At 47.6% G+C, this 14,845-nt stretch overlaps 1 protein-coding gene across 3 annotated transcripts in view; it reads left to right on the forward strand.

The window, feature by feature from the left end:
* Nucleotides 1–14,845, forward strand: part of LOC113978511 (vascular endothelial growth factor receptor kdr-like) — a 131,225-nt gene that overhangs the window by 26,230 nt on the left and 90,150 nt on the right. For all 3 annotated transcript variants that reach the window (XM_027705501.1, XM_027705503.1, XM_027705502.1), the window contains exons 2-3: nucleotides 9,319–9,415; nucleotides 13,170–13,372. In XM_027705501.1, the coding sequence (XP_027561302.1) occupies nucleotides 9,319–9,415; nucleotides 13,170–13,372 (300 nt within the window). The remainder of the gene's footprint in view (nucleotides 1–9,318; nucleotides 9,416–13,169; nucleotides 13,373–14,845) is intronic.

A 14,845-nucleotide genomic window follows, 5' to 3' on the forward strand; every position in this document is an offset into this window, starting at 1 on the left:
GCACATGAGCAGGTTGGGGAATAGTTCTTGGAACAAAGTCAGCATAACAATTGCTTTCATTATTTGCAGCTGTACAAAACAAATAAGTTTGAAAGAAATTTAGAGAGGTGCCAAATTCAATCCCATTGATGTGTGAGTGAACACAGTGTTTAGTGCTGTGCTGTGACACACATGAAGTCCAAGAATTACTGCTGTTGACTTTTCAGCCTTACATGTCACCTTTGATAAACAAGCAAATTTGATGATACTACTCAAAATAATAAGTAATTTAGTTAGAAGTGTTTTAAAATGTTCGAAGGAATGTTTTAAACTGAGCATCCACAACTTTCTACATAACTACTCTCCACACACAAATTAACTGCAGAGGGTGATTCTGATTAGATTAAAGGCAACTGAGTGCAGGGTTTTGACAAGCTGGGATCATAACTTGATGCAGGTTTGCTGTTTGTAGCTGTGAGGAGCTGCTGGGCTGACAAGCAATAAAAACATCCAGCTCTATCTATCACACACTCCCAGGAGCTCACCTGTGCTGACACTTCTGAGTTGACACAGGGACACAGGGAAGCCTGGAAAGGACCAGAGGAGGCAGAGCTAGACTATGGAATATCCTGAGTGTGAAGAGACTCACAGGGATCATCCAGTCCGGCTCCTGGCCCTGCACAGACACCCCAACAATCCCACCCTGTCCCTGAGAGCGTTGTCCAAACACTCCTGGAGCTCTGGCAGCCTTGGCACAGCTCCAGCCAATCCTCAGGTCTGTCACTGGTCACAGAGCAGAGATCGGAGCTGCCCCTCCACTGCCCCTCATGAGGAAGCCTTCTACCTTCCCATTTTCCTACCCAGTGCTCTGGAGAAAGGATAGAAGTCTTGGCCAGATTCACTTCCAGCTGAATGCTGTGTTAGAGGTGCAGATGGGGTGCAGTGAGTCCCCCCAGAGTGCCCTGGGAGGAGGTGAGGGGCAGGCAGGACGTGCTGTGTGGGCAGTGCGAGCGCAGGGTGAACCCTGGCGCTGAGGGCACCAGCAGAGAGCTGTGTCAGGCTCCTGCCAGGGCTGATCCCGTGGTGGGTCATCCCAGAGCTCCATGTGGGCCCTTCTTCCTCCTGACTCTCAGCCTTGCCTGAAGAATGTGCCCTCCCCTCAGGATGGTCAAGTGAGGAAGAACGACAGCTATGTCTGGAGCGCTGATGAAGTAATCCCGTCTGGGAATCATTGGAAACACTTGCATCTGCAGCCCTAAAGCTTTTCTCAGGAGACCATGTTGGGGGCAGAGGCAAAGACAGCTTCATACCTCACATTCTTTGATTATTTTTTTCCCCTGAAGTCTTTAGCACATAGCATGGTCTCCTTTTTTGTGCATCTCGTTCCCACTGGGTCTGCTTATTTCCTAATCATGGAGATGTGCCAGGTCTTCTCTTTCCCAGAGGAATTGCCATAATTTGGATCAAGAAATAACAACATTCTCGGCCTTTTTTCCATCGACATGAGATTACCACATTTCCTAAATACTTCAAATTGTATTTGAGTGCGTGGCAGATGACTGCAGATGTTGCCACCTCCTTTCCCAGATTTCATGTTTATCTTATGGCTGCAGATCCAAGTTCTCAGCTTATCATCCAGCTACAAAGCAAGGACTGTCACCCTCACTGCATAACTCACCACCAGCACAGGGTGGGGGTATCTCTGTTGTTCTGCAGGACTCTACAGTGTCAGAGGGAAAACAATGGCTCTGATTAATGAGCTGCTGCCGCCCAAGACCAAACAATTTTGACCTGGAGTTGCTTTCTGTGACCTTTTTCCATAAATCTGCAACTGATACAGTGACCCATATCATGGACAGCCCAGAAAGGACATGGCATTATAGCTCCAGGAGTTGCCTTGGAGCAGGTGTAGGTGAACACCAAAGGTTATGTTTTGATTACAGAAAACCAGAGAACAGTTGCTGTGGCTCAACACGGGGTTCTTGTGTCAGCACACACAGCAATAGGTGGCCTTGCTGAAGGGTTTGCTGATTACAGGAGGAAACCAGAGTGACCCTGTGCCACTTCAGCAGGAAGTGCTGATGCATCCACGGCTGAGGAAAAGCCTTGTAGGAACAAATCCCAAAAGCTGGGCCAATATCTTATCTTATCTTTAAACACTTGCTCTACTTAGTGGTTGTTTTTACTGTGCTGTTGTTGATGGCTCCCCCGCTCCAGACTAATGATTTAATTTTTTGTAGTTGTCACTGGGACCATTTACACCCAAACTGCTGCCTCTGGCTGAACTACACACAACTTCCATTTGCAGCAGGCAGGGAAGAATGGGTGGGAACCTCTCCCCTTTCTCATGAGTCAGCTGAGGAAATACTGCCTTCTCTGGCTCGGAAAGTCAATGAAAACATGAAGCCTGTTGCTTTGCCAGAGATACTCTTGGGTTAACATTTGCATTTGAATATCCTGAAGCAATCTTAGCCATCTCTCCTGATGAGTTTCTGGTTGCTAATTTAATTTTGGATGAAGTTCTTCAGCTTCTGTAGGAAGGGAAGCTCTGGCTCTGGCTCTGGCCTGCAGGTTGTAAGCTCTGCCCACCCACAGCAGTTCTGTTGCAGGACCACTCTGGGGGATTCCTGGTTACTTCCAGGTGGAAAACCACAGGAAGAAAGGCTTCTAGTAACCATTTCCCAAAAACAAACAAGGAAAACAAAAAATCTTTTAAAGCTGATGAACTGTTTTCCTTAAAAGTAATTCTGCTTGAATAGCAGCGGTGTAGGCAAGGGAGACAATTTTGGCAAAAGATTGTGATGAGTGTTCAAGGGCCCCTGGGTCCCACTGCATGTGGGCTCTTTGCTCTTGGCTTTTCCCACAGCAGCATTCCCCAGTCCCATGGATGGGTTTCCCAGGAACGAGGGTGGGTTGCTCAAACAGCCAAGGGATGGTGAGACCCTGGTCCTGGGCGATGTCAGGGAGAAACAAGCTGCACACAGGGCATGAGCTGTACTTTCCTGGGGGACCTGCAGCTCATTTCCCATGCACTTTCCAGGGACAGGCTTTTCAGGAAGATTCTTTTTTCCCATTCCACTCCAGGCTGCTCCTTGGGTGCATTAACCATCTGCTGTCTGGTGTTTCACCCTCCAGTCGTGAGCCCTGTCACATCTCCGTGGTTTGGATTCCTCAGCAAAGGTGGAGCTGTTGCCTTTTAGTTGGCCCACTGCTTTGGAGTGATTCTTCCTGATTTTGCAATTATCTTGCAGTGCCATATAACTGAGATGTGTGGTTTGGGCATGGGCAGCTTGGCTCCCAGCTCCCGGCACACGGAACACAGGTTCAAGTGGCGCTTCTGCCTCAGGTGAGGCTGTGGCTGAGGCAGGGTCTGAACCCCTTCTCACCTCCTCCTCTAGGAAAAGCAGTTCACCACAGAGAGAATGCACAAGAGAAGATGAAGGGCTTAAATCTTTACAGACAAGTTAAATTATTATCCTCAATATTCACATGAAGAATTGAGAGAGCAAATAACCTGATCAAAACCCTGAGCAAATCAGGAGGGAAGTGAAATAGGAGAGAGGCATTCAATTAGGTCTAGAGGGTAAGTTACCCTCAAACAACTCTTTCTGATCCACACACTCCCCATCTGCAGCCCTTCACAGGGGCCTTTGGCCTCTGTACTGACTTGGTGCCCATCAGGTGGCTTGATACAGAACTCACTGGCTGGCAGAAAAGAATATTGAGAGATCTGTTCCTGACTTACAGCCAAGACCTTCATCACAAGAACATCCCTTCTCCTCTGCTGGGGAAGTCAGTGCAATAACATTTCATTTAGAAGATTTTGCACTTGGAATAGAGAGCACAAAACACTTCATTAATGCCAATGATGAGTCCAGGAGAATCAAAAGTCCTGTGTCCAAACTCACAACAGAAAATGGGCAGACGTGGATCTCTTTGGTTATTTGCTGCTGCCTTTTTAAGACTTTAAAATAAGAGAGAGTTACTTGACCGTAACAAGTAAAAGCTGATTCCAGGAGCTGAAGACTTAATAAACAGACCAAATATTGCAAGGCTTGTGATCCAATAATGCTGGCAGTGCTGTCGTGTCTTCTCTTGTCATAGGGGGTAACCTTGAAATAAATCCTAAAATGATTACAGGCCACTGGTTTAAACACACACAGCTTTTCAATGAATCCTTGAGCTCTCTAATTCCAGCAAAAATAGATTTCCTTGGGGATAGAAGCATGAAAATACCCTTTAAAAGTGGTACCTGCTCATTCTGAGCTGTGCTCACACTGTGAGCTTGTGATGAGGTGCTCTGGCATCTCAGAGGGAAGCACATTGTCATTTACTTGGTGTCATTTACTGCTGCAGAGACAAAGTCATTTGGAGGGACTGACTTCCGCAGGTTTTCCATGACAGGAGCAGAGGAAACAGCTTTTGCTCTGCACCATCCCTATTATTGCTGGTCACCTCGTTCCTGGTGACCAGGGCCGTGTGTGCTCTCCATGCAGCCCGCAGTGATCCCAGTGTTCTCAGAGCACAGAGTGTGCTCCCCATCCAGGCTCTGACTCAGAAGGCTTTCAGGCAAGCACAGCTCACAGGAGTATCCCCAGCCCACTGCCAGCAATGACAAATCAGTTTTTAAATGTTGTGTATGTGCCTCTCCCCCTCTCCGGCTCAAATCAGCTCTAAAACTCTGACTTCCAGTCCTTTCTAAAGGGCCCTGACATGTCCTGGGGCCCAGATCTGTGCACACGAGTGACTCTGCACACATGAACAGTCCCTGGAGTCCAACCATGTGCAAAAGGCTATTTGTGTGCCCAAGTCCTCGTGGAACGAGGGCCTTGCTCTAACCTGTCTCATTTAGCTGTCAGCACAGCAGTGCCCAGTTTGCCCAGCAATTATTTCCTTGCCATCTGATGCAGGGTTTAGGTGCTATCTGATATGTTCCCCCAGCCTCCCCCTCCCCTGTGCCCAAGAGGGATCTGTGGATCCCTTGATCAGACATCACAGTGATGTGAGCTGTCACTGTGTGCGACACCAGACATGGCCCATCTCACAACCACCTGGGAGGGCTTTCTCAGGGATAGCTGCGGTGCCCAGAGCATGCCTGAAGGAAGACTGTTACAATAAGCAACAGAGATTAAAAATAGTTTTTCTCCATGCTCACTGATGGGCCTAAGCACAAACCATCAGGCCTTGTGTGGGAGGGATCTCCCTCTGCCAAGTGAGATGGAGTCAGAAACCACCTGACCGGGAGGTGAGGGGGGTCACCCATTACCCTCTGCCTGGGGATCCTCCTGTCTTTAATGCTGGCTGTGCTGCAAAATCAGATTATCCCAGGAAAAACAGTTTTCAATATATTTTTCCTCCCTGGATAATGTATCAGTCAACCTTTGCCATTCCACTCCCAAGGATTTGTGTGGTTGTGCTGTGTTTGCGGTTTTCACTGGCAAGAGCAGAATGTTAAAGTCTAAACTGAAGGTAAGATTAAGCTCTCAGGGTAGAAATAGTGCAATGAGGCTCTGGGGGCTCTTCCTGGGGGCATCTTTAGCCTGGTGATGCTGTGTTCTTGTCTTGCTGCAGCCAACTCGTGTTGGCAACACCTAGGTGAGGGCAGGAACCTGACAGCAGATGCAACACATCCCTTCCCAGGAGGAGCCCGTCCTTCTCCCTTGGTTTACAGAGGGGATGTTGTGCTAAGATCTGTTTGTAGCTCTGCAGGAGGCAACAAGGTCTCCCAAACCTGCAGCATCATCACTGCAGCACCTTATCCCAACCCATGCCAGAGTTAGGGAAGGATGCTGCACCAGGCAGCAGTGTTATCTCCACTGGAATGGCAGGGACAGCCATGGCACTGAGGCCTTCCCTCGTGGCTGTTTGCCAGGCTGCTCGTTCCTCCGCAGAGCTTTGCCGAGGTAATGACACGGCTCAGGACTTATTTTTAACTCTGTGACCCTTGAAGCCCTAGAGCAGGACCAAAATTATTTAAGTAGGGACAAGGGGAATGTTATTTTAGGCCTGGGCATTGTAGCTGGAGCCGTGCAATCAGAGCTCATCAGCTTCAGCAGGACTTGGCCCAGCAGTGGGGGTCCCCCAACCCCCCCGGGCAGGTTGTAGGTGGACAACAGAGAGATATCTGTCAAGTCTGGGAGCTTTTATATAAAGTGCAGAGTAGCTGTGAAAGCTTTTCAGGTGTGAGACATATTTGATTCAAGCCATAAACCCAAAATGGAACACAAGAAAACAGTGAATATTCACTCTAAAAAGAAGGCGAAGCACTGCAGCTCAGCTACACAGAGTATTGAAATGATGCTTTTCTGGGGGGTGTCAGCAGGGGGTTAACTTTGCCCTTCCCAAGCCAGATCACTCCTGCCTGTTTCACAGCCCCTGCAATCAATCCTACTTACTTCCCACCAAGCAGGAGACCTGCACACAACGCCCCAGAAGATTCAGTCTTGGTACAAGAAGAACAGCATCAACCTGCAGCCCAGGCTGCCCTGGCACCACTGATGGGTGGGAATGGGAATCCAGAGCTAAACAAAGGTTAGGGAGCAGGACTGTGGAAAAGGAGGAGATGCACTGCTGGGCACAGCCTGGTTCTCTCTGCAGGAAGCTGTTTGCAGCATCCCAAAACCTTCTTAAGTGCATGAGTCTCCTCAAGTATGCACAACAAATACACAAGTGGAGAAGATCCCTTTCTTCTCATCCAACACACCCCGGGGCTGTCCCCAGTTTTGCCTCTAAAAACTGAAGTCAAAAGGGACCAGGAGAGGTTAAGAATATTGTGAGGCCTTCTGCCAGTTTGGCATTTAGTGTCCTGCTGTAGCACAACCTGACCTTTTCCCTTACTGCTCTCTCAGTTTTGGCCTCAAACCTTTCTTTCCCAGTGCCCTCAGCTCTGGCTCTGGTGTGGCAGAAAGGGCACAATCCGTGTTTATATGAACCCTCTGTCACCTGGAGGCAGCGACCAGATGTGTGTGTGGCACAGGAATTTCTCCTCCTGTCCTCCATGGGGTAGAAAAGCTCTGAAATTACACTTTGCTTATTCTTTTCTTCAGCTCCCAAAGCCAAAATAAACTTTGGGAAAGAAGTAGCTCAGAAGTAAAACCAGAATAACTGGAAAATACTTTTCTTTCTTTTAGCAAAACCAGTGTCAAGTATTATAAAAGCCCCTGGGCTCCATTGCTATGGGGTCAGAACAGCAGCTCAGGTCTCAAGCCAGTTCTCTGGCTTTGACTCCAGACCCTTCCAACAGCGTCACACTCACGAGAGGTACAACTCAGGCCTGTTCAAAAGGCCAGCTCGAGACACCAGCTGAGCCCCTCTACACCCTAAGAACAACTGAAGGCTTAAGAGAAAAGAAATAAAGGCTTGTTTCAAGCCTAAGTCGAAGCAGCACCTGGCTGAAGTCACAACATCAGCAGCCCAGAGCAGATCGCGGGAGGAGCAGTGTCATGGGAGAGCTGCACGGGACCCAAACCACCCTCAGCTGGCAAAGTAAATGACACCTGACAAACATATTTGAAGGTGTTGGCCATTTTTTGGATCATTTTTGCAAAGCTCAGCACATGGTCTTAAGAGAGTGTGAAATACCAGTAACTCGTGCCAAAGCCCAGCCCATGCTCAGGGGGAACTGGTTGTGTTTAGAAACCAGAGGGCACTCAAAGTGCCTGGCAGTGTCTCCTCCTGCAAAGTTTGGGACTTTTCCTGTTGATTCTCAGCTAAATATGGTGCTGCTCCTTGCACATTCCATCCTGAACGTGTTTGGGAATAACAGTACTTCCTACAAGAAATGGGAATTGCAGGGCTGGAACCCACCAGTTGTTTTGCTTCCCCAGCATTACATGGAATGGCAGTTTGTAGGTAGGGCCATGATAACAATGTCCCACAGATCCACTGGAAGGAGTTTGTGTTGGTCAAACTCCAACTTCTTATTCTGCAAAGGACTTTGGAGATAGAGCTACAACGTCATCAGTTATGCAAAGCAGGGGGCAGTGGGATGGATCTCTCTCTCTGGTGGCCAGGACTAGTTCAAAGTCTCAGCCAGAGTCTAGAGGAAGGGTCAGTGCCTCTGAAGGGAGTCCAGCAATATTCTGCCTGGGCAGGATCCCCTCTGGAAGGACTCTGTGGTGCTGTGAGATTATCCGGCCTCCCCGGAGTTACTGGGGGAACTCAAAGGGCTCATGGAAGAAGCCAGATACTCCAAAGGGGGAGTGATTCACTGATGCCAGGCCATGAGCAATTTACTGAAGTCCAGCAAAAAAGAGATGAGAGCTGAGAGGTGGGAGGCAGGAAAATCACTGTTTCATCCAGTTGAAAAGTTAAAGCCTAGTGTTTCTCTCTTTGTGAGATATGTTATCTCCCTTCCCTGCTGCGAATAATGCTTGTGCTGTGAGCCCACAGAGGGATTTCTGGCTTATCAGGTTCAAGGCAAAGGAGAAGATAGACATTTGAAGAGCAGGAGGGGAAAGAAAACATACAGCTTTAATGTCAGAGCTTTGGAAATGGAGATCCTTATCTAAGCCTGTTTTCTCCTCTTCTTGATTATGTTACTTTGAATTTGGACAAGGAAACCAGCCTGGCCAACCTCACTTCTGGTTCTTCTCAGTTTCACTTTCTGAAAATTATATCATCATAGAGGTACACTCAGATACTCTCTGAGGACACTTGCACAGTCAGGAGACATTTCTTGGGCCAGGAGATGATGAGAGAGACCTTTATCCCTACTGTCATTAACAACCACTGTCACCTGTGACCTGACAAACCTTGCCACACCAGTGGTGTCCCAGACACCACTGCAGGTTCCCCTTGGAGCAGCCACGATGCCCACAAAGCCAGCAGCCCTTGGCTCAGTTCAGATCCAGTATTTGGGAATGGTGATTTGGGAATCACCAGGCTTTCGATTCCACAGTGGTGAATCAAAGAGCTGCTCCCCAGAATTATTGTTTTCTCTTCTCCCATTGACTGAAATGTAACGTATGAGCTCACACATCAAATTATTTCCCAAAGACTTCCTTCCACTTTTATAGGTGTGTAAAATCCTTTCAACACAGATCTGTTTTCCTAAATCTGCAATAATTCAGTAATAAAGCTGCCCCTAAACACAAGAAAAAAAAGACTGTCAGCAGAAACACAGCTGCTTGGTGTCAGAAAGGAGATGAGTAAAGGACAAACTGAGGGCATCTCCCAACTCCATTCTCACTGAACTGCACCAGTATAAATGCAAGCACTGTGTGGGCTCCCAAATTAGGAACTATTTACAAAACAAAAAGCTCGCCTCGAGTGCATTGTGCCTGGTCTGAGCCCGTGAATAGCCTCGTCTAATGATGGTTGCTTCTTTATTTGGGTCAGGTTTTGCCGAGGAAGAGCTTTTCCAGAAACCAGTGCTGAGCATTGCGAAGGACCACGTTGTCCTCTCACCAGGAGACACCCTAAAAATAAAATGCAGGTAAGGATTGTCCCAGCACTGCTGGATTTCTCTCGTTGTGTTCATTACCTTGGACCAGAACAGCTTCTGGGCAAGACAGAGCAGAGGGAACCAGGGCTGTTTGCCCTCACGTGCATTTCTGCGTGTAGGGAACTGGATGGGCTGTAACAGAGCAGGGGGAAAGTGTCAGATCAGCATTCAGCCTGCCCAGATTCTTTGTGTTGTAAGGGGGCCCAGCAAAATCCTGAGTCAGCACACAGGGGAGCTTATGGGAGAGGGATGTGTTGTGCTTAAGGACATGACTGGAAAATCCTCTCTGCAAATAGGGGCAGATTCAGCTCCTCTGCTGCCAAAATCATTCTTTTGCTCCCTGTCTATAAGGGAATGACAAACAAGACCACTAGGGCATGCCATTATCTCTTTGCATACACACACACACATATATATACACATATGAGCTTAAACTTCCTACCCTCAAATACCATCTAGCCCATAATATGACAGTTAAATAAGCAGCAGTCAGTATGTGTCCATTCAAAGACCTGACCTGTTTAAACAGATCACGTTCTTTAAATCAAAGAGAACCAGGACTTGTGAAAAACCAAGCTGCTCATATTGTAAACCATGGCAACTTTTCAGTTCTGGCACAACCAACCATGCAAGGAACCAGTACAATTTTGGTAATGGCATATGTTTAGAGGGAGAGGATCCTCTGGAAAGGGGAATATAGTGTTTGGTCACAGCTGACTGGCACCCACAGCACTCTCTGCTGTACCAGAACATCCATCAGCTCCTCGGTCACACAAAAGGCTGAGATGGACGTAGGTGTTACTTGTTCTGAGTGTGATTTTTACACTAAACCACTGCCAGAGGTTGTTTCTTAATTTTTCTTCTGAGAGTGTTGTAGGAGAGAAGCCTTAAGGTAACACAAACTATCACAGTTTGTCTCTCACACACATTTTTACACCTTCTTGCAAGGTCCCCTTGACTGTAGCCACTACATGGAAGGTTCCATGAAGAAAAAGCAGTGGGAAGGTCAATCTGAGCTGTATGTTATACTGACACATTTGTCCTCTCTGATTTTTGTCCCAGACTATTTAATTCTTTGTTACAGTGGAAGGTAAATTGACTCAGACTGTGTAAATTTGGGATGTCTTCTGGAGTGTAAGGCAGTTTTTTTCCAAATACCTCCAGCTAGCCATGTGGCTTACGAGGTCAAAACAACCTTACAGTGGTATTTTTAGCTTGGCAAGCAAAAAACACGATGGCAATAAAGTTTGAACAGTCCTTTAAAATCTAGATGCTCTACTTCATAAAACACACTGTGTGGGCACAAGGTCGGTGTAGAGCTCCAGGCCAACTAAATCAAGACTTTTCAGCAGTTCCCCATCCACTGCCTTTTTAATCTGGAGGAACATCCTACTTTTCTTATATCACCAGATGAATAAATAGTTGAAGAAGTTATTAGCACTTCAGTCCCACATTGCTTTATGGATGCAAAGCAATAAATCCACATGGCAGGTGTGAGAAACAGCAAGCTGTGTGAGCACAGGGCCGAGCTCACGTGGCACTGGGGGCCCAGAGCACTCCAGCTCCTTGGGTCAGCTCATGCAAGAGCTGGGAACGAAAACTAAAGTGTGTTTTCTGCACTTTGAGTGCAAGATTCCTTGTATCATCCTGCCTGTCATCCTGCCTCCTCTGCCACACCAGCATCTGCACACTCACAGGTTTGCTCCGAACTGGCCCACAGGGAGCTCAGGAATCCTTTGTATTCCAGGGGCACTGGGGCCGTGTGGGGCGTGGCACAAGGTAGCAGACCAAGCAGGTCTGTGTGAACATCCCTTCTCCCTTAAACTCCATACATTTGAGGTTCTTGGCCAAGATTTCCTGATTTTTGGTAGCCTGGCCAAAGCTACTGCTGCGACTCCCCTCTGCCAGATGTGTGAAAATCCCAACGCAATAGCCAAAGTCTTCATCTTCCACCAGGATAAAATATGCAGAGGAAAAAGTGGGCAGATGTAAGGAAGTCTGGCGTGTGAAATCCCAGTTGTGCTCTGCACAGCCACAATTGCAGATTCCCAGCCTCGAGGGACACCAGACTGGGGGATGGAGAGGGGCAGGGACATGATGACATGCTGGGAGCTTTGTGTCTCCATGTCAAGTGGCATTGTTCCATATTCCGGGCCAGGAGTCCCAGTTCTGGACAGTGGAATCTTTACACCACTAATGACGTCGGTGAGGTGGGGACAGAGCTGGGCAGAGACATCAAAAACTAACCCCGTGCTCGGAAGGACAGGAAGCTGCTCTGGCGGATGAGGTGGGGTTGGCCAAGTCACCACTGCATCCAAAAACGAGGGTGAGGCTGTTCACCAGAGAGGATATGCACACTTTTCCCAGTGCTCTCCTTCAGCAAAGTGCTGGGAATAACCTCAAGAGTTCAGCCCCATGTCTCCTCACCTCCAGGAAGGCGTCAAAAAGACGGGCAGGAATGAGGGCCAAGAGGATGTTTGTTTAAGTGTCGCTGACTCTGCTGGCAAACACACTCCCACACTGCACCTCGTGTACCACTACAGGGCCATTGGAGCAGAAAGAGGAGTTGGACTTCTTGGCTAACTGGAAATTTCACACAGCCTGCTTGTCAGATATTTATTAACATCTTGATCCTGAGTCAATGTGTCTAGACCGGATTTCTCCCTGGCAACACTCAGATGGGGAAATCCAGAGGTTCTTACTCCTTGATCAGCAAATGCCAGTGGGAATTCACTGAGGAGAAGGGTTGAGTCAATCCCCTGCCCTCTGGAAGAGTGGCTTCTCTCTGCAAACACAGACAGAACTCCCCCTCTCTCATACAAACATTTTCCCCAGAAAAGTCAACGGGTGATTGCCCTCTAACCCACCAGTTTTCTAAGCACTAAAGACCAGTCTGCTAAAAAATAATCTTCATCTCATAGGCCAAAGAGAGTTCCAAGAGCTCCCACTGCCATGGCATGGCCTGATGCCTCCAGCCCAACAAGACCAGCACAGCCAGTACCTGTGACTGAGCTGACTTAAATCAGCCCAGAGCTCTGAGTCCTGCAATAGGTGACACGTGGGCCTGGCTTTGTGTTGTGAACTCCATGGAATTGCATTTTCCACGGGCTGTGCTCATGGATCTGACAGCAGAGGGGTCAGGTGGGTGGAATGGTACAACCTCTGCCCTGCTGGCTTGGTGTTCTTGGCTGCTGTGAAAAGGTGAACTGGAAAAACTGTGTCCTGAGCAGGTATTCCAAGATCTGTGATCTGATTAGTGTCAGGCCCTTCACAGAAATCAAGACAGAGCCACTGCTGATTAAGCAAGAAAGGTGATGTGAAGTTACATAAATGTTCTTCTCTCTCCATGCAGCCTTAGTGTAAGAAAATATACACTAATTTAGCTGTTAAAATATGCAAAGTCTTCAGCTTGGAAGAAACATATAATTTTATCTGATGCTTTCTAATGTTTGAAGTGGCTAAAATATAGTGTTATAAAGACAAACTTGCGTTCAGGCAGTTTGTTAGAAGAAAAGTTAAATTTTTCTCTAGGAGCTGACTTGCTGCAGTTCCCACTATTTCAGGAATCTCCCCTGCTCCAGGGAAGAGTGTGTGGGAACCCACCTTAATCCCTTGTGGGTGGAAAAGCAAACAGCCTTTACCTCATTTGGAAATGAGCAGAATAGGAACACTGGGAACAGTTGGCTGGCAGGAAGGCCAAATTTTGCTTGAAGTCCTGTTGACTTTTGGTGCATTGTGTTGCCAGGGGAGCCCTGTCTGTGAGCTGGGTGCTGAGGGGGGAGCACCAGGACAGCCCCCGGGTGCACAGGAGCAGCTGCCGCAACGACACCGGGCAGAGCTGCTCCGCCCTCGTCATCAGGAGGGTGGTGGCCAACGACACCGGGTACCTCACCTGCGCCCACCCGGCCCGGGAGGACCTCACAGCCAGGATCTATGTCTTTGTCCAAGGTAGGAACTGCATTTTTGCCTTTTGAATTACGGGGGTTTGGTACCTCCAGCTGTGTTCAGTTGTGGGGCCTGTGCCAGGCAGAACCAGCCACCCAAGGGAGATGCTCTCCCAGATCCCACCTCCCCCTTGGCACAAGCACTGAGCAAGCACCAGCTCTGGAATTCTGAAGAGGATGGATATATTTGGATTTTTGTGCCAGTTGTGTTCTCAGAGAGACAACTGTGAGAACCAGAGATTACCTGTCCTGCTCAATTCCAGGACTTGAAAGCGAGATTTTTTCCATCTAGTTTTGTGTTCCAAGTAACTGATACACTGACTTCTTTAAACCTCTTGCCTTTTAAGACTAAATTCTTTAATCCTAAAGGGTTTGGCTGTCACAGTGCTCTTCCTAAGACTCATCCTGAATGTCCAAGTCTTTCACTTCCTCCCCAGGCATGAAACTCCCTGACAACATTCTTTGTAATTCCTCCCATCCCACACATTTATATACTGCTTTGTCCTTCACATCCGGGAGACAAACTCAGCAAAGCTGGATGACTGCATCATACATATTCTATTGTAAAAAATGGCCCACTGCTCATTTTTGTCCCCTTCGAGCTGCCTCTCCCCCATGTGTCAGAATTACTGAGATCCAATAATAAATGGAAGCAGAAACTTCAGAGGAGGAACGTGGTCCTCTGTGACTAAGGGACTGCAGCCTACTGAACAACCAGTTCAAAAATGTGAATTTTTGTTAGAATATTGTCCCAAAATGCTGATTTTTTTTTTCCAGTCTACTTGACAAATGCATTACTAAACACTGAATCATCTTGGATCTTCCAAGATGAGACTGTGAATCCTCAGATAAAAGAGCTGACTTTTATTATGTTGAATAGGGGCTGACATGAACTCCTCTGGTGCTGAATAGTCTTAGCCTGTGGTTCCCCACTTAGCATTTGTATTCCCCACAAATACTCATGGGAACGAATTCATTTAATTTTTCTAGTAAATGCTAAATTGTGGTTCTTTGAATATGCTTCCTAAAACAAATGCTCAAGAGGCCATGAGTTTGTCTGATGGTATTTGAATAGCCCAGCAAACCCACACTCACAGAAAACACAAGTATTTGCTGGGCAGCTTTGACAGTGTAATGATGGTCAAACCAACACGAGGAGTGACTTTCATCCCCAGGGGACTGTGATGTGCCCACAGTGCTAAATTCAGCTCCTGCACCACCAGGTGAACACACCTGCTTGATTCATGTGGGTGACATTTTCCTGTCTCTTCACATCTGCTGAAAATAGTCCCTTTCTACCCTTATCCTGGTTTCCCAGCAAGTTTTCCTCTAATTGGAAAGTAGTTTCTTGGTGTTACTTGTTAGTGCCTGAAGTAATTTTTTTCTCTCACTTTCTATTTCCTCTTTCTGTTTTTTTGTTGGTGCTCTGAACCCTGGTTGCTTTATCCACTCTGGTTCTTGTGCTGAACTGCTTCCT

The sequence above is a fragment of the Neopelma chrysocephalum genome, unplaced genomic scaffold (assembly GCF_003984885.1).
Source record: "Neopelma chrysocephalum unplaced genomic scaffold, ASM398488v2 Primary Assembly neopelma1_336b, whole genome shotgun sequence".
NCBI classification, from domain to species: Eukaryota; Metazoa; Chordata; class Aves; order Passeriformes; family Pipridae; genus Neopelma; species Neopelma chrysocephalum.